The sequence below is a fragment of the Sus scrofa genome, chromosome 7 (assembly GCF_054392235.1).
Source record: "Sus scrofa isolate SSC_HxYL_T2T_F1_AM1 chromosome 7, Sscrofa_HxYL_maternal_Yorkshire_Landrace_v2.0, whole genome shotgun sequence".
Lineage (NCBI taxonomy): Eukaryota > Metazoa > Chordata > Mammalia > Artiodactyla > Suidae > Sus > Sus scrofa.
The window spans coordinates 134,057,300-134,080,493 of record NC_139389.1 but is presented as its reverse complement, the minus strand read 5'-3'; the positions used below and the strand labels follow the sequence as shown (position 1 = coordinate 134,080,493).

General features: G+C 55.0%; 2 protein-coding genes and 2 long non-coding RNA genes across 10 annotated transcripts in view; 2 read left to right on the top strand and 2 right to left on the bottom strand.

Moving 5' to 3' along the window:
* LOC102159409 (uncharacterized) overlaps positions 1 to 7,218 on the top strand; it is a 47,229-nt gene extending 40,011 nt beyond the window's left edge. The window contains exons 1-4 of one of the 7 annotated variants that reach the window (XR_014811395.1): positions 1,732 to 1,831; positions 2,482 to 2,757; positions 3,208 to 3,389; positions 6,946 to 7,218. The gene's annotated coding sequence lies outside the window, so the exon portion shown is untranslated. Of the gene's footprint in view, positions 1 to 1,731; positions 1,832 to 2,481; positions 2,758 to 3,204; positions 3,390 to 4,445; positions 4,619 to 6,945 lie in introns of those variants that run through there. The other 6 variants (XR_014811396.1, XR_014811394.1, XR_014811393.1 and 3 more) reach the window with 6 other exon arrangements.
* LOC110258357 (uncharacterized) lies at positions 1,535 to 15,558 on the bottom strand. Its single transcript, XR_014811428.1, has 5 exons — positions 15,478 to 15,558; positions 10,429 to 10,545; positions 7,176 to 7,252; positions 5,016 to 5,096; positions 1,535 to 4,580 (listed from the first exon to the last, which is right to left on the bottom strand). It is a non-coding gene; the product is annotated as an uncharacterized LOC110258357 (long non-coding RNA).
* On the bottom strand, positions 11,031 to 13,546 carry LOC146402095 (uncharacterized). The gene is made up of 2 exons (XR_014811432.1): positions 13,366 to 13,546; positions 11,031 to 13,008 (listed from the first exon to the last, which is right to left on the bottom strand). It is a non-coding gene; the product is annotated as an uncharacterized LOC146402095 (long non-coding RNA).
* Positions 15,559 to 16,379: 821 nt separating the features above from the next.
* HSP90AA1 (heat shock protein 90 alpha family class A member 1) lies at positions 16,380 to 20,859 on the top strand (the record flags this gene model as incomplete). Its single annotated transcript, NM_213973.2, is given in 10 exon segments — positions 16,380 to 16,541; positions 16,630 to 16,996; positions 17,292 to 17,425; positions 17,727 to 18,047; positions 18,256 to 18,421; positions 18,693 to 18,883; positions 18,986 to 19,133; positions 19,351 to 19,619; positions 19,896 to 20,229; positions 20,522 to 20,859. Coding segments are annotated over 10 exon segments (2,202 nt in total). The 3' UTR covers positions 20,632 to 20,859.
* Between the last annotated feature and the right edge of the window lie 2,335 nt (positions 20,860 to 23,194).

Here is a 23,194-nt window from a genome sequence, read left to right as displayed (position 1 = left end):
CACGACAGGAACGCCTAATCATCTGTTTTATACAGGTCGTGAAGCTGTGACTCCACCCGCCCAATTCCTCTTTCCTCCAAATGGTTTCACCCACAGTGACCATGGGATTGGCTTTGAAAGCTGCGAGTATGTTTCTGGTTTTTTAAATAAGTTCCTTTGGATCATTTTTATTAGATTCCACACGTGAGTGATATCACAGGATACTTGCCTCTCTCTGACTTCTTCACTCAGCGCAGTCATCTCTAGGTCTCTCCAAGTTGCTGCCAAAAGCATTATTTCATTCTTTTACGGCCGAATAATAGTCCACGCGACAGCTTTCTTTTTGTCTCCCTGTGCCCAGGCTTGTGACCCTCAAACCTTCAGTCCCACCAGGCTTCCCTGCATTCCTCAGGCCCTCGCTTTCCAGATCTGGACTTGCCGCCTTCAGGCCCTCTTCCCACACGGCCCTCACCTCCCCGCCGTGCCCTCAGCCCACTGCCTCTCCCCGCTCTTGGCCTGCTCCGCCTCCACCTGACCCGGCTCTTCCCTCCGACTCAACTCAGGTGTCACTTGCCCCTGGGAAGCCTTCTCTGGCCCTCACTGTGCTCCCACAACACCCTGAGCCTATTTTTATCGTTACACTTATGTCAGGGTGTACAGTTACCCATCCTCCTGTCTGGTCCCCAACAGTGAGCTCCCGAGACCAGGAAATGGGTCTTGTGGATGAGGGAGTGATGGAGGCTGAATGGAGTCTCCTGCCTCTTAGAAGGAATGTCAGGTGTTTAGGCAATACCTGTCCTCTAGCTCATCCACCGTATAAATTATTTTGGAATGTTTGAAATACTCCCTTCTTTTTTTTTTTTTTTTTTTCCCGGCTGCATGGAAGTTGCCGGGCCAGGGATCAAATCCTGTGCAGCAACACGGGATCCATAACCCACTGTGGCGGGCTGGGGATTGAATCAGTGCTTCCACAAAGACAAGCCAGATCGTTAGCCCACTGTACCACAGTGGAAACTCCCTGAAATACTTTCTTATACTTATTTTTATCCAAAAAGAAATGAAACTAAAAAATTTTTTTCTTTTTACAGCCACACCTGCGGTATGTGGAAGTGTCTGGGCTAGGGGTCCAGTCGGAGCTGCAGCTGCCAGCTGATGCTGCTGCCAGCGATGCCACAGCAGCACCAGATCTGAGCTAAATCTTCAACCTACACTACAGCTTGCAGCAATGCCAGATCCTTGATCCACTGAGTGGGGCCGAGGATCGAACCAGCATCCTCACAGACATATGTCGGGTTCTTAACCCTCTGAACCACAACGGGAACTCTGAAACTAGAAAATTTTATAATAAAAATTCCATTTAGCTTTTTCATTATTTTTATACTTCCTCCAACTTCCAAAAATTTGTAGCAACTTATAATGAAAAAATAAATCAAGGAGTTCCCATTGTGGCACAGCAGAAATGAATCCAACTGGTAACCATGAGGTTGTGGGTTCGATCCCTGGCCTCACTCAGTGGGTTAAGGATCTGGCATTGCTGTGAGCTGTGGTGTGGCCAGCAGCTATAGCTTCGATTCGACCCCTAGTCTGGGAATCTCCATATGCCACAGGTGCTGCCCTAAAAAGCAAAAAAAAAAAAAAAAAAAAAATCAAGCCATTAAACCACACCCCCCCCACCACCCTCAACTGGAACAGACTTCTTCAGTCTTATTGGCTGGGACTGGGTCACATGACCCCCTCTGGTGAGGGGGCAGGAAAGCAAAGCGGTCAGCTTTCCGGCTTCAGGGTGGACGTTGTCCAGGGAAAGGCTGTTGGAAGTAACTGATTGGACCACCAAGAGTGTCACTGGATGTGGGTACGTTTAAGTCACTCATGGGGTTCTCATGTGACCCAGGGGGCCTGCCTCACTGGCAAACAAGATCCCCTCTCTGCCACGTGTAACCCACTCTGAGCGCTGCCGGAAAGGGACTTCATTGGCATCTTCCTCCCGTCACCCGACAGCGACAGCCCGTTCCTGGGAATGCTGAGCAATGCTGTGTGACACGCCCGTCTGAACTCCTTGGTTGCAGGTGGCAGGAACCCAACCCTCAGCGGCTTAAGTGAAAAAGGGATTATTTGGGGAGTTCCCTCGTGGCTCAGCAGATGAGGGGTTCAGCATTGTCACTGCTGTGGCTTTGGTTACAGCTCCGGTACGGGTTCAGTCCCTGACCCAAGTGCACACACACAGACACACACACACCCCACCCCCCAGGGCAGGAATCATGCTCGAGGCTGCGTCTTCAGGCCTTGATCACTATCAGCTGTGTCCTCACCTGATTTCAATGAGCCAAAGAGCCTTTGGCTGCGTCCGTCCCTCCGAGGCATGTGGAAGTTCCCAGGCCAGGGAGCAAACCCACGCCACAGCAGGCACATGCTGGATCCTTAACCTGCCACCAAAGGAACTCCCAAAGAGCCTTGTTTTTCTTACACCTCAGCCCCTAAAATCAAATTAACCACCCCATCCAGGTCTCAGAAAAGCAGCACCCGTCCCAGGCCAGAGGGAAATCCGTTGGAGGCATCTATCAACCAGACAGACACCCTCGCAGGGGCCTGCCCAGCACTATCCACTGTACCAGCCAACCAGCACTTCCGAGGCTCCGGTGCAGCCTGTCTGCATCATCAAAACAGTGTGTGCACTGCCTGGAAAATGAGCACCAAGCTGCAGTTTTGCTGCGGGCCCTTCAGCCCAGCCCCAGAGAGAGCACCCCCAGCTGCCGGTGGCAGTGGCACCACGGCCTCGAGGTCTTTCAGCTCCCTCCCCTCCTCCTCTGCCTTTCCGATCCCCAGGCAGGAAGAGAACATCCCGCATGGTGTATGTTTTGTCCCCTCGGCAGGGACAAGAAAGTCTAAAGAAGCCGGGCGTGTCCCACCAGGCCTGGCCCCAGTGATCCCGTGGGCCCCCAGGTCCTGGCAGGTAGCGGGTGTGTGAGATGGATTTCTGCCTCCTGCGAGGGCGTCCCCTCCCACCGGCTGCCTTCAAGCCAGCCTGCGGCTGGTGAATTGCTGGCCTGACCCCCAGGGCAGCTCCAGATGTCACTGCTGCGGTGTTGGCTCGAACAGTTTTCTTCCTACCGCCTGGAGGAACCCGGGCTGCACCCTCGCCAGGCTCTGCCTCGCCTTTAGCAAGAGGTGATTTTGTGACCCTGAGGTTTGGTTCCGAGGTCTAAAAGACCGTGTTTGTGTCCCCAGCAGGGTGCTTCTTCACTCAAACGCGAGGGTCCCCGGGTGTCAGCCGTGTGTCTGGATCCACTGCTCAGTCTGCGTCTGGACACAGTCCCTCCAGGTGCCGTGTCACTGAGCTTCCTCTGGAGCTCAGGCCAGGGAGGGCCGCTCCACAGGGATCAGCGACATTCGTATTGTTTGTATCGTCCAGGGTAAGGGGACTAAGCTTTGTTTTTTATTTATTTTTTGGCCTCATGGTACAGCAGCTTGATGTGTGAGATTTCAGTTCCCAGGCCAGGGTTCAATCCCGGGCCTCAGACGTGAAAGCACTGAATCCTAACCACTAGGCCACCAGGGAACTCCCAAGTGGACTAAGGTTTAAACTTACTGTCTGGAGTTGCCGTCGTGGCTGAGCGGGTTAAGAACCCAACCTAGTGAGGATGCAGGTCTCGCCCAGTGGGTTAAAGATCCCGTGTGGCTGTGGCTGGGGTGCAGGCCGGCAACAGCAGCTCCTATTTGACCCCTAGGCTGGGAACTTCCCTACGCCACAGGTGCGGCCCTAAAAAGAAAAATAGAATAATTATACTGAGCGTCTGTGACTAGTGAAGCAGCCACCCCCCCCCCCCCCCGATGAGGGCAAGGGTCGCAGAATGTCGCTGCTCGTTCCCTTGACTTCCCACTAGGTCCTCATGGCACCACCATCTCCCCAGGGCCCACCGGGGCCCTGCCTGGGTGCAGCTGACAGAACCACACCACAGGGCCGAGACCAAATGCGAGAAGGGCTGGGGGAGAAAGACGTGCGATTCTCTGAGCTCCTAGATGAGGCGGCACCTGCCCACGGCAGAGGCCAGGCCAGACCGTTTGCAAAAGCATGAGGCGTGCAGACGGGAGGGGTGGGAGGGCTTTAGCGGTGAGGTCTTGGGAGAGTGATGGTGGCACACGAGTGGGCCAGGAGACTGTGCTGAGCAGTCCGGACTGGACCCTGAGGTCAGCATGGACAGTGGGAGGGGTTGAGCCATGCAAGGACAGGCACACCTGGCACCTGGGAAGGTCCCCCTGGCCTCTGGTCAGACATGGCAGGTGGGGCGTTTGTATTCCCTCCGCTCCTTCCGGAGCCCCCCACATGGCGGTACAGATTCAGCACATGTGTCTCCCACGGCCACAGAACAAAAGAGAGAGGAGGAAGCGGCAGGAGACGTGAACCACATCCTGGGTACCGGGAAGCAGATGGACAGGCAGCAGCTGGCCTTAATCATCTCTGTTCACAGCCCCCAGCCAGCGCAGAGCAAGACAGGGTGGTACTGGAGTTCCCTCAGGGCCCAGCGGGCTAAGGATCCCCCGCTGTCGCTGCCGCAGCTCAGGTCACTTCAGTGTTCACTGGTCCAGGAGCTTCCACACGCCACCTGCGCAGCAAAACTAAATAAATAAACGGCAACCAGGACTTGTGGTCTGTTGCTGAGCAGTTCTGACCCCTGCTCTCAGACTCTACCTGTCTTGGAAGTTGGTCAGTCTCTAGAGCAGAACCTTTCAGATGAGGAGACTGAGGCACAGAGAAGTTGAATCATCTCCCCAGAGACACACAGCCCGAGGACACAGCAGGGCGTCGAAACATAAAGACATGAAAAGAGTGAGCTGAGGTGTAGATTGCGACGGCTCGGATCCCGGGTGGCCGTGGCTCTGGTGTAGGCTGGCAGCCGTAGCTCTGATTCAACCCCTAGCCTGGGAACCGCCCTATGCCGCGGGTGTGGCCCTCAAAAGACCAAAAAAAAAAAAAAAAAAAAAATCCCAATGAGAGACCCCTGCAAGCCCACAGACCGGAAAAAAACACTATGTCCTACCAGCGTTAGGCTAACGTAGAGAAACGGCCTCTGCCTGGAGTGTTGATTGGTGACATTGGTCTGGAGGCTGTTTGGCCAAATCTGCCGAGAGTGAAGAGGATCTTTGTTGGGTTTTTGGGGTTGTTTGGTCACACCCTGAGCCACAGCAGTGGCATCACTGAGTCATTAATGGCTACGCTAGTGGGGAAATTCTACAATTGAAGCGTTTGATACCCAACGAAGCCAGGAAACGTTACTAGAATATCCACAGCAGCCTCGTTTGTAACAGCAAACATCAGGAAGTAATGCCAATGTTTACCCACGAGTTGTAGCAAAGTCATGGGAGCAAGGTTATCCGACAGTGGAGTGCAGGAATAAATGTCACAAAGTGCTGAGCAAAAGAAGTCACAGAACACGTGCGATAACCATTTATGCTCAAACACATCCGTCCTTTAAGGACGCGCACGCGCAGACGCACACATGCACACACGCACCCACAGACCAGAGCCCTTCCACGGCAGTGGTGATGTTGGAGTTCCCAGTGGCGCAGCAGAAACAAATCCAGCTGGCATCCGTGAGGATGCGGGTGTGATCCCTGGCCTCGCTCAGTGGGTTAAGGATCCAGTGATGCTGTGAGCCGTGGTGTAGGCCGCAGATGGAGATCGGATCCCACACTGCTGTGGCTCTGGTGCAGGCCGGCAGCTGCAGCTGATTCAGTCCCTCCCCTGGGAACCTCCATATGCTGTGGGTGCAGCCCTAAAAAGAAAAAAAAAAAATTGCAGGAGTTCCCGCTGTGGCAAATAGGATTGGCAGCATCTTGGGAGCACTGGGACACAAGTTCGACCCCCAGCCTGGCACAGGATGTTAAGATCCCGCATTACTCATGGCTCAGGAGTAACCAACCCGACTAGGATCCATAGGGACACGAGTTCAACCCCTGGCCTCGCTCAGTGGGTTAAGGATCTGACTGTGAGCTGTGGTGTAGGTCCCAAATGCGGCTCAGATCTCGCATGGCTGTGGCTGTGGCTGTGGCTGGCAGCTGTATCTCCGATTTGACCCCTAGCCTGGGAACCTTCATGTGCAGAAGGGTGCTGCCATAAAAAGGCAAAAATAAATCAATAAATAAAAATAAAAGAATTTAGGACCACATGGAGACAGATAGAACCTGCCCCAGCTGCCCCGTCCCTGCCCCCATCTTCCAGAGAAGGAAACTGAGGCTTTGAGAGACTTGCTGCAAAGTCAGCAGAGGGGGAGCAAAAGAGGGACAAAGAAGCAGACAGCACCTCTGCCTGGGCAAGGAGGGGAACTTGGATCTGGGTCCTGAAGGAGCAGGCGTTGTCCAGGCAGGACTAGAAGAGGAAGCAGGAGCAGCGGATCTGGCAGGAGGCTGGCAGGGGTGGGGAGGGCGTTACTGCCAGCTTGAGGAGAGGCGGGAGAAGCCACCGAGTACAGAAGGACTCTCTTCATGGGGCATCCGTGCTAAATATGACAGCCCTGTTCGTGGCAAGAACCCTCCCATTCTTTTTATTTTATTTTTTGGTCTTTTTAGAGCCACACCCTCAGCATATGGCGGTTCCCAGGCTAGGGGTTGAATCGGAGCTACAGCTGCCGGCCTACACCACAGCCACAGCAGCAACGCAGGATCCAAGTGGCATCTGCAACCTACACCACAGCTCACGGCGACACCAGATCCTTAACCCACTGATCGAGGCCAGGGACGGAACCTGCGTCCTCACAGATGCCAGTCAGATTCATTAGATTCCTTTCCGCTGAGCCACAGTGGGAACTCCCCTCCTGTCCTCTTACAGCTGGTTTCATTCCTACTCAGTGAAAGGCTGGAAGCTTTGCCACCAGCTTCCAAGATGAGGCTCTAATGATGGTGACACAATTCTCTTTCCTCACTCTCCTGTTCATGAGAAATAACGAAAAATTAAATTCCTTGAATTCCCAGGTGGCCTGAATCCAGTTGCCCCTGCTGTGGCTCAGGTCACTGCCGTGGCACGGGTTCAACCCCTGGCCTGAGGACTTCCACGGGCCACCGGCTTGGCCGAAAAGCCGAAAAAGAAAAATGGGATTCCTAAGCATCCGAGCCATTTCCAGAGGCCGGCCCCAAACACAACCAACCAACTGGCCGGTAGATGGCGCCAAACGTGACCCCGCCTTTGGGCGGAGGGTTCCTACCTGCTACCTTCAAACGCTCTGCTCTTCCTTCTGCGCAGAGAGGGTAGGTGGCCGCCGGTCCTGGGTCTGATCTTGAGCTGGGTTTGGGGGATGAAGGGATGAGAAAGACAAAGCCTAGTTTCAGTTTGTCCCTGTGGTGGGCGAGAGCAGTAGAGGCGGTACCTAGAGAGAACTGGGCCAGAGGGGGTGATGCCTGAGCTGAGCTTGGAACAAGTGTCCGCCTGGAGGAGAAAAGGGTATTCCCGGTGGAAGAACTGCCCTGAGGTGCCGGGTGCGTGTGGGGACACCTGCAGTGGACAGCAGGGACCATCCATCAGGGCCAGACCGTAAAGTCCGCCACAGTCTGTGCGGTGCATGAAGGGAAGGGTGCCGAGCCTGGCTGTGCCTTTGATCCACTGCGCTGGGGGGGTCGCTGCTGTGCCTGGGGGGCTGGGAGGGGCCAGAGGGGGGAGGACGGAGGCTGGCTCAGAACCAGGAAGCACCACCCCTGTCACGTTCTGCCCGCCTCCCTTGGCACCTGTTTCTCTGCTATGTTTTCTTAAATTCTGGGTCACCTGGCCAGGCAGGGCTGGTGCCGCCTCTGACAGTCAGAGGGGTTGCCGGCGAGGCCAGCGGGGTTTCCCTGACCCTGCGGGTGTCTGCAGCCAGCGCTGCAGGTCTGAGGGCGCTGAGGTCAGGCGTGGAGGCGGGGAGGATGTGAGCTGCCATCACAGAGCCAGTGGCTGGAGGAGTGAGGGGCCCAGGGGTGGCATGAGCTGGGCGGCTGGGCCCAGGGCTGGGCTTTGATCGCCTGGACTGCTGGCTTCCTGTTGGTGAGCTCTGGGGCATTTCTGCACCAGGAGGTGGGGAGCTCAGGAATGCAGATCAGTGAGAGCCGGTGGAAGGTGGCCACCGTGAGGTGGAGACAAAGGACATTTTATTTTATTTTATTTTGTCTTTTTAGGGCTACACCCGCGGCATATGGAGGTTCCCAAGCAAAGGGTTGAATCGGAGCTGTAGCTGCCAGCCTACAGCATAGCCGCAGCAACGCAGGATCGGAGCCCCGTCTGCGACCTACGCCACAGCTCACAGCGACGCCAGATCCTCAACTTACTGAGCAAGACCAGGGATCAGATCCACATCCTCGTGGATGCTAGTCAGGTTCATTACCGCTGAGCCGTGACAGGAACTCCAAGAAAGGACATTTTAAAGGAAAAAAGTCCGGCAGATTTGGCAGCTGTCAGAATGTGGGGGCTGAAGGATGAGTCAGAGCTGACTCAGAAGGTCTGAAGGTGAGTTCAAGGGAAGGTGGCAGAGCTTCCGGGAAGAAGGTGCGGTCGCTGCCCAGGACTGCGGGTTCCTTAGGACCGAAGAACAGGCCTGAACCCGTCCCAGGCTTGGGTGAGCATTTGCAGTCCGTCCCCACCAGGACACAAGCTCCAGCTGTGCCTGCCTTGCCCGGGGGCTTGTCCTCTGCCCGATGCTGCAGGTGCAGGGGAGACCTGGGAGGGAGCGCCCCCCACCCCTCCCCCTCCCCCACGCCAGACTCCCCTGGCAGGTGCCACCGCTGACCCCGGGGCCCCCTGCCCCCAGACTGCGCTGAGACCTGGTCCTCAGGGAGGCCGGCTCCCGTCCACTCGAGCCCAGTTCCCTTCCTCCCCCGAGCCCTCCCACCACGTCCTCGCTCACACCCCCAGCACCCCGATAACTGGACCCTCATCCACTTGGATGCTTCCTAGACATTAGTGCCCGACACGTGCAACAATAAACAGGTCACCTGCTGCCCCGTGGTGACCCCAGCCTCACCCACACACAGGACCCTGCAGGGCTCCTGCATGTCATGCAGGCTGTCACCTCTCTCTCCTTGGTCTGCCCCACGCCTGCCCCTTCTCCACCCACCAGCCCTGCAGGTGCCGGCCCACCTTGGGTCTCCCTGGTCTGACCTTCCCCCGCACCACGGTCAGAGTGGACGCAGGTCTGAGCAGGCCCTGCGAAGGCCTCCAAAACCTCCCATGATCCTCCGGCCAGCACACGGCCCATCGTGGCACCTGCCACCTTTTGCTTCAGCTCGGCCAGCCGCCCCCGCCCCCGCCCCCATCCCCATCGCAGGGAAGGGCTCTTCCAGCCACCGCTTCCTTTTCCGCCTTGCTCCTCCCTCTTCTCTACTGACTCCTAGCGTTTCTTCTAGATTCCACTTTTGCAAACACCCCCATTTCCTGTCCCACCCCCACTCCCACCCAGCAGCTAACACCCACCCTCTCAGCTCTCAGAGTGGCCTCGGGAGACTGGTCAGCACTGCCAGCACTGGTCAGTTTACAGGTTCACGTACTGGCGTGATGCTGGCTTCACTTCTGCCTCCACCACAGGGGCAGCAACCCGGTTCCTGCCCACCATGTCCCAGGGCCTGGACATGGGCTTTCAGTGAACAGGCATTAAATCAACGGTGCTTGTTCAACAGGACACGATTTCTGCTCAAGCACTCAGTGCTGACAACAGTGGGAGGGCAGGGGGAGGGACCCTCCTGGTGACAGTGTGTGGCGAGCTGAGGAAGAAGTGCCCAAACCCATCCCAGACTTCCAGGACTGGCTACTCAAGATGAGCCATGAAAATGGGATAGAATCTGCCAGAAGATGGAGTTCCAGTTGTGACTCAGCGGTAACGAAACGGACTAGTAGCCATAGGATGCGGGTTCAATCCCTGACCTCGCTCAGTGGGTTAAGGATCTGGTGTTGCGGCAGCTGGGGCACAGACCTGCAGCTGCAGCTCCAATCAGAACCCTAGCCAGGGAACTTCCATACGCCAAAGGTATGGCCCTAAAAAAGGCAAGAAAAAAAAAAATTGCCAGAAGGAAACTGTGGTACCAGAGTGTCCCCAATTTTATAGGCAACAGGAAAACTGGTTTGCCATGTGGAAATCTGCCTCTGAGCCAACTCGTAAACACACATGGCAGGAAACAGAGGGCCGGCCACCTTCCCTCACTCAGAGTTCCTCACCCCTCTTGGGACTCTGCTCTCAGTGCTCCCTTCCCTCTCAAGCTTGAGCCCAAGCCCGTGGATAGGCCTGTGTGCAGGACAGCATCCCAACAGCATCCTGATGGTTCTGGGCTGCCAGCATAGTCACCCTGGCCCCTCTTCTCCATCCAGGGAACAATAGTGTGCCCATCCTCTGAGTGCTCACTAAGGCTTCCCTGGGCATGCTCTACATCCCTATTGTAGAGAAGAGAAGCACAGAGAGGTTCCTTAGCTTGCTCAAAGTCACACAGCCAAATGCAGACCTGTGCAGCAACAGACAGCCTCCTCGACGTCAACGGTACCGCGTTCTCCAAAGTGTGCACCACTCAATCTTCTGACATCATTATAACCTGAAGCTGAACATTTCTCCAAGGTCATTGCTGCACATCAATTAAAAAAAAACCTTTATGAGCTGTAATGGACATGCAATATACTTCACGTTTAGAGTACATTTGATACGTGTGCACATACACCTGTGAAATCACCCCTGCAATCCAGATACTGAAAAGATTCATCACCTGAAGTTCCCTCTGGCGGTTACCTCCCCACTTCCCCACCCCTCACCCCACCAGGCAACCCCCCCTCCACTTTGCCACTAGTTTGCATTGCCTAAAATTTTATATAAACGACTGGCATCTTTCCCTCAGCATAATTATTTTGTGTACAGAACATTTGGCAAGAAGGACCATAATCTAGGCCATAAGACAATAAATTTGAAAGGATGCAAAGCATGCAAAATACGTTCTCTAACCACAGTGGAATTAAATATTAGAAACCAATGACAAAAAGATGTCTGGGAAACCCCAAAAACTTGGAACCTAACATTTATAAATTACCCGTGGTCAAAAAGAAATCAAACGGGAAATTAGAAAGTTATTTACTTTAATAAACATGTATACAGCAGTTACTGTGTGCCAGGCCCTGTCTTGGGCCCCTTCCAGAAACAGAATGAGCTAATTCGGGCCTCCTAACAACACGGGGAAGACACCGTCATACCCGTTTCACACATGCTGAACCAGGAGCACGGAGAGAGCAGGCGGCTGGCTGGTGTCAGCCAGGCAGGAGTGGTGGCAGGGCTGGGGTGTGATCCGGGGTCCGTGCCTGGTGCCCCCGCTTGGTGGAGGGACCCTAATATGTTTCAAATGAGGGGCCGAAAGTGTCAGATTCCTCTTTGGGCCGAGCAAGGTCACCGTGGGCTGAGTTCGACACATAGTTAGGAGCTAACTCAGCAGGACCTGGAAATGTATTGGACTTGGGGGGCAAGGAAGCACAAGGCTGGGTACCCAAGGATGAGGTGGGAGTAGGGAGCGCAGGGTTGCCGGGCTCAGCTGGGCTCCTGTCTGGAGGGTGAGGTGCTTTTTTTTTTTTTGGTCTTTTTAGGGCCATACATGCAGCATATGGAGGTTCCCAGGCTAGGGGTTCAATCGGAGTTATAGCCGCTGGTCTACACCACAGCCACAGCAATGGCTGTATCTGCGACCTATACCACAGCTCACGACAATGCCTGATCCTTAACCCACTGAGCGAGGCCAGGGATCGAACCCATGTCCTCATGGATGCTAGTCAGATTCATTTCCTCTGAGCCATGAGGGGAATTCCGCCCAGCCTTCTGAGAACCTGTTTATAAAGGGGATGGGCTGGGCCTGGGAGAAGGCAGGGGGGCAGTGGGAAGGGGTCCTAAGAAATACTCACACTGAAGCTCCACTAGAACATAAGTTAGAAGAGAGGAAACAGGTTTCGCGCGGAAGGAAGAGCATGTGCTCAGCCCTGTGGGGGCAGCTTGGGGAGGGAGGTTCAAAATGAGTGACACGAGTTCCCATCGTGGCACAGTGGTTAATGAATCCAACTAGGAACCATGAGGTTGCCGGTTCGATCCCTGGCCTCGCTCAGTGGGTTAAGGATCTGGCATTGCCATGAGCTGCAGCGTAATTCACAGATGCAGCTCAGGTCTGGTGTGGCTGTGGGCTGTGGTGTAGGCTGGCAGCTACAGCTCCGATGCAACCCTTAGCTTGGGAACTTCCCTATGTTGAGGGTGCGGCCCTAAAATGACACTCACACACAAAACAAGGAGGACAGGAGCCCTGAGCATCGGTGGCAAGGCGGGGCTGCAGGGCCTAGCAAGCCTCCTTAAGGAGCAGTCCTTCTCCTAAGAGTGACAGCTATCAGCCAGGGTCCAGGAAGCGCGTGCAGGAGGGGACAGGGCCAGATCTGGGCTCTCAAAACTGGCGGTGGCTCTGGGTGGAATCAGACCAGAGCAGAGGCAGGAAGCAGTCACGTGGCCATGACGGTCTTTCAGATGAGCTGCCGGGGTGTGGACGGATGGGGGGGGTGTTGGGGCAGTCTTGGGGATGAGGATGGAACTAAGTGGATGGATCCAAAAGGTATTTAGGGGGTAAAAGTATCCAGAACCACTCTAGATCCCAGAAGGCAGCGGGATGGGCCCTGGCTAGTGAGCCCCAGACCAGGGCGGAGGAGGTGGGGGAAAGGGGTCAGGTTCCCGGTCTGGAGCTGGAAGAATCCCCGCGGGGCTGTTCTGTGAATCCCATGCACAGATACTGTTCCAGGCCCCAGCCGCACGCCGGGGTGGGGAGGGGACAAGTGTGGAGAGGGGACAGAGATGGCACTGCTGAAGAGAAGGAAACCGCAGCCAGCTGCTGGTGTCGCAGAGGCAGAAGGGCTGGGGCGGCCGAGGTTACTGTGGAAGCTTCCCAGGTGTCAGGAAGGAGAGACCCGTCCTTGTTGTGCTCAGCTGCGGAGGCAGGCAGGCCGGGGAGAGCGGGGGCGCAGGAAGACTTGGAAGAGGGTGTCAAAGCTGGAGCCTGCCTGGGCTCCCCAAGTGGCCTCTGCAAGCGAGAGAGGAAGGCCCCAGAAGCTTGAGACTTTCACGGCTGGGGCTCTGAACGGCTCATGTATAAGAAAAACTTCCTGGGCAACGGCGGACCTTGCTTAGAAAGAAGATGTGGGCCAGCCCCCACGTCCAGAGAGCAGGAGGGCGGCTGGGGAGCTGCAAGGGGAGACCTTGCGCTGCCGACAGTGGCGACAAGGAAGCTCCTGGGCTCCCCCTCCTCCGAGCCCCCCATCCCGGATCCCAGGACGCTGGGAAGACCCGGCTGCCAGCGCTGCGAGCTTCCAGACGCAGCTGCGGTCAGAACCGCGTTTTGCAACGTGCGCCCGCGGAGCTCACCCCCACCCGGCCTCACCACGTGGCCGCAGTCTGGGTCTCTTCCTGCTGCAGCGCCGTCCGCACGCCCTGCCTGCGCAGCCTCCCACCGGCGCTCAAGCCCCAGTGTGAGGACCTCTTTCCTGGAAGAGCTAGATTTCCCTGGAGACTAGGAAGTGGAGGGAGTTAAGTTTGTTTACATCGTAAGGAGCTTCCAGATTGTTGGGGGGGGGGAAATAGTGGGAGGAGCTAAAGACAAAGGAGCCCGGGGAAGTGGGGCATGGTCCACCAAGGACACCGGGCTAGCGGCCTGGCCCAGCGGCCTCAGTTTGGTCCCCAACCATAAACCCCTGGTTACTGATCTAGGGGGAGTCCTAAGACCCCACCCCCACCCCACCCCCGCCCCCAAGAGTCTTACAGCTGTGACTGTTCAAAAACGCTTCCGGAATTCCCATTTAGAAATTGGCTTTTCTGGGAGTTCCCATTATAGCGTGGTGGAGGAAACGAATACTACTAAGAACCATGAGGCTGTGCGTTCGATCCCTGGCCTCGATTCAGTGGGTTAAGCATCTGTCATTGCTGTGAGCTGTGGTGTATGTCTCAGACTTGGCTCAGATCTGGCGTTTCTGTGGCTGTGGTGTAGGCTGGCAGCTGCAGCTCTGATTAGACCCCTAGCCTGGGAACCTCCATATGCCACACGTGCGGCCCTAAAAAGAAACAAATAAGAAATTGGCTTTTCAGGTGAAGGGATCTGACATGGTGGCTCTGGTCACGGCTGTGGCTCGGGTTCAATCCCTGGCCCAGGAACTTCCACCCGGCATGGGTGCCGTCAAAAAAAAAAAGAAATTGGCTCTTGGGAGTTCTCATTGTGGCACACAAGCCTGTCTGACTAGAATCCACAAGGATGCAGTTTGATCCCTGGCCTTGCTCAGTGGGTTAAGGATCCAGCATTGCTGTGAGCTATGGTGTCGGTTGCAAGCTCCAATCCCAAGTTGCTGTGGCATAGGCTGGCACCTGTAGCCTGGGAACTTCCAAATGCCACAGGTGTGTCCTTAAAAAGTGTAGGAAAAAAAAAAAAGTGTTAGTACGGCGGGGAAGAAGGAGGCAGAATCCAGACTTGCAGACTCCATCTTATAGAAAAGACCCACGTGACAAATGATTTCCTAAAGACAAAGATAACCCCAAGGCCACAGGCTAACATGGCTCAATGAAACGTCCCCAAGCACTCCCTGGTGGGAAAGGGGGGGCTGGATCTTGCTTGCTCAGAGCGCCCCACCACTCCATTGGTAAATAAACCCTGCTTGCAATCTCATTGCTCTAGCCTCTGCTTCCTCCTTGCCCGCTGTTCTAACAGAAAGAAAGAAATTGGTTCTTAAGGCAAGTTAATCACCCAAACCATGGATACTTCAAAATTACATAAAAGACTAAAAGGTCACCGGGCTAGGGTAGGGGTAGGGTTAGGGTTAGGGTTAGGGTCCCACTATTTCCCCCCCCCATTCCAAAATCACGATGCTGGGTCAGCACGCTTGTTCACCAAACCGGAATTCCAGACCAGGACCCGCACCGTGTTTAGGACAAATCCCCACGGGGTTCGAGCATGGGCTTGAGAATTCAGGACTTCAAGTGTCCCTTTCATCGTTTCCGCGGTGCACAGTGGGGTCCCCAAGTCCGTGCAGTGGCCTGCGACTGCCGTGTCTGTGGGGTTGGGGACTCTATGGCAATGAGGGAAGAGACCCTCGCTCCCTGTCCCACCTCAGCCTCACAACCAGCCACATGGAGACCGCGAAGCGCTGGGGCTCCCCTGTGCCCCCCATGCACATACGCTGGTCACCCCTCTTGACACACCTACACTCCACGATGGGGTGAGAACCCTGGGACTCCGCATAACTAGCTCTGCCTGGCATCTGCTGCCCCACTTCCTGTGCCCTGAACTTGTAATCGCTGCCTGGGGCCCCCAAACTCCCAACCTGCCTCTGAGCTCTAATCACCTCCACACGCCTATAAAGGTGGCGTCGGACCCAGACCCTTCAACCCTGCTTCGATCCCCTAAACCTGGCCCCTGGCCCCCAGTCGCGGGCGTGACGCCGAGGGACCCGAAGCTTCCACAACGTGGGGACATTCTTTAACAAGTGAAAAGTTTACTTTTCTGGACTTCCCAGAACCGCGGACACGGGCCTCCATCCCCGGTCCGCACGCTCCGCGCCTGACTGGGGCGAGGGGCCGCCCGCGGCCTGCGCAGCCGCGCTCTCCGAGCCGGGGTCGGGGGCCCGGGGCGGGAGGGCGGGGGACGGGGCCCCCGGAAAGCGCGAGACTTTCGCGAGAGTTCCAAGCCACGCAGGCGCACTGCGGCCGGCGCGGGCGCGCGCGCCGCGGCCGCGGAGGACGGGGCGCGCGGGCGGGTCTCCGCGCGGGCCTGCGCGCGTCCGGGGAGAGGCGGGAGGCGGCCAGGGCGCAGGCGCGGGCGCGCGGCCGCGGCGGCGGTTGGGGAGGGTTCTTCCGGAAGGTTCGGGAGGCTTCTGGAAAAGGCGCCGCGCGCTGGGCGGGCCCGCCTCTATATAAGGCAGGCGCGGGGGCGGCGTGCCAGTTGCTTCTGCGTCCTGGTGCTGCGTCGCCGCGGAGCCCGTGCCGTCCTTCAGCCAAGGTGAGGGGGCGGTTGGGGGGCTTCGGGGGCGCCTGGGGGCCGGCGGGCGGGCCCCGAGTCCAGCCCCGGGGCGGCGGGGTGGCGGGGCCGGTGCGTCCGGGCGTCTCGCAGGCCGCGGGCCTGCCGCGGCCTCCCCTCCCCCCGCCGGCAGCGGGCGGGCCTGGGCCGCGGCGGGGCCGGGGCCGTGCGGAGGCGCGGGCCGGGATCCCTGGGCCCCCGAGGGAGGCGAGCCCCCGGCCCGGCGGGCGGGCGGGGGCGGCGGCGGCCGGCCGGGGGCCCCAGCAGCTCGGGCCGCCGTGCACACGCTCGGGGCCTGGGCCCGGAATGAGGTCATCCCTTTGTCAGCCGGCGGCCCCGGATCCCGCGGGGCGGCGGCGGCGGGCGCGCTGGAGCCGGCTCGGTGTCCCTTCCAGATGCCCGAGGAAACCCAGACCCAAGACCAGCCGATGGAGGAGGAGGAGGTGGAGACGTTCGCCTTCCAGGCGGAAATCGCCCAGTTGATGTCGTTGATCATCAACACTTTCTACTCGAACAAGGAGATCTTTCTGAGGGAGCTCATTTCCAACTCGTCCGATGTAAGTTGCCTTCGGGATTGGGCTTTGGTGTCGGTGTGAAATGCACCATTTTGGGGTTTCGGGCGTAATCATTTGCGGGTTTTGATAGGCTTTGGACAAGATCAGATACGAAAGCCTGACGGATCCCAGTAAACTAGACTCCGGGAAAGAGCTGCACATTAATCTCATTCCGAACAAGCAAGACCGGACCCTCACGATAGTGGACACCGGCATCGGCATGACCAAGGCCGACTTGATCAATAACCTTGGTACGATCGCCAAGTCTGGGACCAAGGCGTTCATGGAGGCTTTGCAGGCCGGTGCCGATATCTCGATGATTGGCCAGTTCGGTGTCGGCTTCTACTCTGCGTACCTGGTCGCTGAGAAAGTGACCGTTATCACCAAACACAACGATGACGAGCAGTATGCCTGGGAGTCTTCTGCAGGAGGATCTTTCACCGTTAGGACAGACACAGGTAGGCGTCGGTGGAGGGTGGGGTGCTGTAGGCACTGGACCCCAGGAGATACTGTGAAGTTTGTGTTAAAGATTAGGAAAAAAAAACCGTTTTTGTTTCCCTGAACTGAGATAGCCTGACGTCGTGGTTATTTATCTCGGGCCTGGCCCTTAATTGCTCAGGGACTATTTTCTTCTGTAGTAATCTTGCTCGGGACAGTTCAGTATTATCTGTGGCTTTGAGAGCCGAATGGGGGCTGCTTTAGTTTTGATTAGGGTCTTAAGATTGAAATTGAGTTTGTGTCTTGCCTTTTCAGGAGAACCTATGGGTCGTGGAACAAAGGTTATTCTACATCTGAAAGAAGACCAAACTGAGTACTTGGAAGAAAGGAGAATAAAGGAGATTGTGAAGAAACACTCTCAGTTTATTGGCTACCCCATTACTCTCTTCGTGAGTATTTGTGCATTTTGTTTGTAGACAGCCAAGTAAGTGAATTGAAATCCTTGCTTTTTAGGAAGAGATCCAAACTTGAGTATTGACTCAAGACTAGTGAAGCGTTCTCTCTTACTGTGTTGGGGTATCTAGGGTTATTTATGTGGCTTTATGAGGAATTGACCAGAAGCTTCCTGGCTCCTGAATGTTTCTCAGTTGGGTGACGAGGTTTTGGTGTCCATGCTGTAGTTCCTTTTAGCTTACTAGTTTTTTAATTTTGGGGGGGAAAAAGGTGATGATTTTGTGTTTTCTTTTTAAGGTGGAGAAGGAACGTGATAAAGAAGTCAGTGACGACGAGGCGGAAGAAAAGGAAGACAAAGAGGAAGAAAAGGAGAAAGAAGAGAAGGAATCTGAGGATAAACCGGAGATAGAAGATGTTGGTTCTGATGAAGAGGAAGAAGAAAAGAAGGATGGTGACAAGAAGAAGAAGAAGAAGATCAAGGAGAAGTATATTGATCAAGAGGAACTCAACAAGACAAAGCCTATCTGGACCAGAAACCCCGATGACATCACTAATGAAGAGTACGGGGAGTTCTATAAGAGCTTGACCAATGACTGGGAGGATCACTTGGCTGTGAAGGTGGGTGATTGCTGAAGCTGGCGTCAGCAGGTTGTCTGCCCCAAATGGGTAAACGTGAGGGTACTTTCTGGCAGCTTTCTCTCCCTACCCCAGCCCGGCGTCCCCCCAAGTGCTTTGTGTGACCGCAGATGTGTAGCTGTCAGGTAGCCTCACTTGTCAGCAGGAGTTGCTTGTGGTATGTGTTGCTCACGGCTGTGTTTTATTGCAGCACTTTTCAGTCGAAGGGCAGTTGGAGTTCAGAGCCCTTCTTTTCGTCCCAAGACGCGCTCCTTTCGACTTATTTGAAAACAGAAAGAAGAAGAACAACATCAAGCTGTATGTTCGCAGAGTGTTCATCATGGACAACTGCGAGGAGCTCATCCCTGAGTATCTGAGTAAGTAGAGTTGAGCCTAAGAAACGACGGCTGTCAAATTCATCCTGTCAACCCCGTGCCACGCGCGCAAGTTCCTGGGCCAGGGGTCACACCCACGCCACAGCAGAGACCCGAGCTACTTCAGTGCGTTGCCAGATCGTTAACCCACTGTGCCACCAGAGACGGAATTCCAGACTTGGAAATGCATGGGGAAAACTGCGTTCTCTTTGGGTTTAGCTGTTTGTTGATTTTTGTCGGAGTGATTTTGAGTGCATTTGGCATGCTTTTCCAGATTTCATTAGAGGCGTGGTGGACTCTGAGGATCTTCCTCTGAACATTTCTCGTGAGATGTTGCAACAAAGCAAAATTTTGAAAGTCATCAGGAAGAATCTGGTCAAGAAATGCTTGGAGCTCTTTACTGAATTGGCCGAAGATAAAGAGAATTACAAGAAGTTCTATGAGCAGTTCTCTAAAAATATTAAGGTAGGTAATCGTGTGACAACAGCTGTAACCAAACTACTTCTCCTTTTCAATGAATTTGTTTTTAAGGCCAAGTTTTGTTGAAGCTACCATTGTTTGTTTCAGCTTGGAATACATGAAGATTCTCAAAATCGGAAGAAGCTTTCCGAGCTGTTGAGGTACTACACTTCTGCTTCTGGCGACGAGATGGTTTCCCTCAAGGACTATTGCACCAGAATGAAGGAGAACCAGAAACACATCTATTACATCACAGGTAAGGCGAGATGGGTGTAATCGTCATGCCTCTTGCTCTGGGATTCCATAGGAACAGCTGGGAGTTCTCTACCCACATGGTGCTGCGTGTGAGTTAGGTGTTGATTTAGGCAGTGAGAGCTAATCTTCATCTGTAGAAAGAAAGATCTGATTATGTAGGGAAAGACAGGAGATGCAGCCACCTCCTGTGAACAGTCTTAAACTTTCGAACATCTCAGGTGAGACCAAGGACCAGGTGGCCAACTCGGCCTTCGTGGAACGTCTGCGGAAGCACGGCCTGGAGGTGATCTACATGATCGAGCCCATCGATGAGTACTGTGTGCAGCAGCTGAAGGAGTTTGAGGGGAAGACCTTAGTGTCAGTCACCAAAGAGGGCCTGGAGCTCCCGGAAGATGAAGAGGAAAAGAAGAAACAGGAGGAGAAGAAGACAAAGTTTGAAAACCTCTGCAAGATCATGAAGGACATCTTGGAGAAGAAAGTCGAAAAGGTGTGTGACCATACGTTTCCCACTTAGATCTCCTAGTTGTGGGCCTTCCTCAGGAGGGGTTAGTTGTCTGTTCAGGAGGTCACAAGTAGCTTTTAAAGATCTGAAAAGTGCAGAAGCTCTAGGAAGAAAGCTGTGAGCATCTGTGTTTAATTTTGATTCAACTGTTAATTCAATAGTAGTTGAGTTAAAATTTTTCCTGTTAAAGCTGATGACAGGTTCTGAGGAGTTAGGTAAGCTTTTTCGAGGCCCAGTTACCACTTAATGTCTCGTTCACAGGTGGTTGTGTCGAACCGGTTGGTGACCTCACCGTGCTGCATTGTCACAAGCACATACGGCTGGACAGCAAACATGGAGAGAATCATGAAGGCTCAAGCCCTGAGAGACAACTCGACAATGGGTTACATGGCAGCAAAGAAGCACCTGGAGATAAATCCAGACCATTCCATCATCGAGACCCTGAGGCAAAAGGCAGAGGCGGACAAGAACGACAAGTCCGTGAAGGATCTGGTCATCCTGCTGTACGAAACCGCTCTGCTGTCTTCTGGCTTCAGCCTGGAAGATCCCCAGACGCACGCCAACAGGATCTACAGGATGATCAAACTTGGTCTTGGTAAGCCGCCCGCCGTTCTGCAGGTGCCGTGCGCAACACCGTCAGGGAAGGAACCCGGCGACTGGAAAGGGGGGGCTGCCAGCAATTTGAGTGAAATTGGGCTATTCCAGTTCATTTGGGGGAGGAAGCGCTGAAGTCCTCAGAGTTTAAGGGGGTAGATAGATGGGTTTTTCATTTCTAAGGAATAAAAAACAGGTTCATAGATGCTGTGACGGCTCAGCCACAAACCTGCAGTATTAGGCTGATGAGCTGGCCTCAAGAGATCTAAAACACGGGTTTTATCTCCAAAAAGGTATTGATGAGGACGACCCCACCGCCGACGACAGCAGCGCTGCTGTGACGGAGGAGATGCCACCCCTGGAAGGGGACGACGACACGTCCCGCATGGAGGAAGTCGATTAGGCTCCGCCTGAGGCTTGCTTGTCCCCTGTTAAAACGCTGTCTGCATTCCCTCTGACGATATATTTTCAAGTATTTTATTTTTGTTAACATTTAAAGGTTGTATGGCATGACAGTTCCTTAAGGGAAAATAAGATTCCTTTGTACTAAGTGTGACACTGTGACATTTGAGCACTAAAGCCGAGCTTGTCCTTTCCTAGTTCCAGTTGGCTTCTTTAACAGACGGCCCTCGTGCTGTGAGGTGTGTGTACCCTGATGTTAACTTCTTGGTCTGTGTTCAGCTCTCAAGCGGATTCCTTAGTTGACCACCTTTTGTCACTGAAGTGTTGTGGAGTATATCTTGATGTTTAGGAGAAAAATACTTGTTCAAGCAACGAGTAGATTTGGGCTCTACCTTTGAAACCTCCCATCCCCTGTAGCTGTTGACTGCATGTATCAGTCCTCTAGGAGTTAGGATGAACCCCGTTGATGGGAGTAGCTATCCTTAGGGCTTGTTTCCAAAGAAATGTAATGTTTAGGGACCCGAAGTCAAAAGCCCACCTAGGCATGTGGTAAAGCTGTTTGAGAAGTAACTCTGCAAGCGTCGTGAGTGGAGATGTAGCGCCGAAGTCGCATTCTGCTTCCGGAGTTGAAACAAATACAGATGAATTAAACAGACACGGTGTGAACATGTCTTGTCGGGGGGCCAGGCGGGTGGAAGATCCAGGGTGGTCCCGCGATATCAGACCTGGGGCGGCACACGCCCTGCCTGCGTGGGGGAGGCTGGGCAGAAGATGGTTCACGCTGGCCGCCCTCGGTCTCAGCGGTGTGACTCCCGGGGCACATACAGGTGGCAGGGGGTGGGCCCGAATCCGGGAGAGAAGGGGGACTCCAGCAAGGTGGCCTTCCCATGTGTTTTCTAAGCCCCGCTCTCCCTTGGGAGTCTCCCGTCTGCACTGTCTGGAGGTGTTTGTAGAGACAGCTGATGCTCTAAACACAGCTCTCACTGCCCTGGCCGTTGGAGCAGCCGAAAGCCCTTTACGAGGCTTAAAGACCGTCCCATCTGACACCATCCGTGCCCTTCCTTCTTAGGATTTGGATCCTGAGCTTAAGGCTCCATGTGAGAAGTGACAGTGATTAACGGGGGGAGGGAGCGGACTGGGGTTCGTGGTGTGAGAGGCCTGTCACTTAGTGCTCAGTGGGCCTAGTTAGTGCTTGGTAAGTGAATGGTAATCACAGTTAATCCTTCGTTGAAGGAGGGTATTGCGGTGTCTGCGGCCAGTTGTGTCTGCTGTGGAAGTGAGGTTTAATGGAAGTAGGAATTGGATGGCAAGACGGCCAAAGGGAAGTTTTCTGTTTTCCCATGTCCTTCACGATCAAGAGGTGCGTTTGAGGGACTCAGTGGAGAGCCTCAGAATGGAAGCTCTTGCACCTGAGCCCTCCTTCCTAAGGTGCTGGAAAGCCTTCAGGGCAGATGCACACGTCCCTATTCAGTGCTGCGCTGGGAACTGACCGTCCCCCAGGCGCCCCTATGCCCGAGGCTTGGACCGCAGAGACATGGATGCCCAGCCTGGCTGGGTGAGATGAGCTAGAGGACAAGCCTCAGCACCCGCCACTCTTCCACTCGGCTGCCAGTGGTGCGAGCTGGAAAAGAGCTGGTTCAGATTACACGGGGGTCTTTGAGGACACTCAGTAAGGAATCAAAGCAGCACAAGAACATTTATTTACCAAGGACGGCTGATCAAAACACAGGAGTTGCTGCTGGGGTGCAGGGAGCCCTGAAGGACATCCATGAGGACGCAGGTTCACTCCCTGGCCTTGCCCATCCAGCGCTGCTGTGAGGTCTTGGATGTGGTGTGGCTGTGATGTAGGCCAGCAGCTGCCACTCCTGACTCCAATCTTAGCGTGGGAGCCTCTGCATGCCGCTGGTGCAGCCCTAAGAGGACAGAGAAGTCCTGTTGTGGCATTTTCTACGTAGTGGGGCTCGTTAGCAGTTTTAAGGGGTGCTTGGTAACTGACAGCTTTCATGCCTTCCTGTGAGGTTTCTTCCTGGGCTCCCTGGCCACATTCTGCTCGGGAGTGCCGTCCTCATGACCTCATGAGCTCCAGCCTAGGCCTTGTCCCTTGGGAAGGCCCCAAGGGAGAGGCAGGCACAGTGACGAGGGGTTTCAGGCGAGGGAGGCTTGAGCGCCTGCTTGCATTAAATCTTGGGAAGGGACACACAGGCAGGCTGAGTGGAGACAGCTGGGGCTGCCTTGCGTTCCCATCGTGGTTCAGCAGAAACGAATGCAGCCACCACCCACGAAGATGCAGGTTCCATCCCTGGCTTTGTTCAGTGGGCTAAGGATCCGGCGTTGCTCGGAGCTGTGGTGTAGGTCGCAGACACGGCTCAGAACCCACGTTGCTGTGGCTGTGGTGTACGCCAGCGGCTACAGTTCTGATTCAACTCCTAGCCTGGGAAGTTCCGTATGCCACTGGTGCAGCCCTAAAAAAAAAGCTGGGGGTGCCTTGAACCTTAGCCAAGCAGCCTTAGGCCTGGATTGCAGACCATTCAGCAGCTTGGCTGTTGGAAAAGCAGTCACCTCAA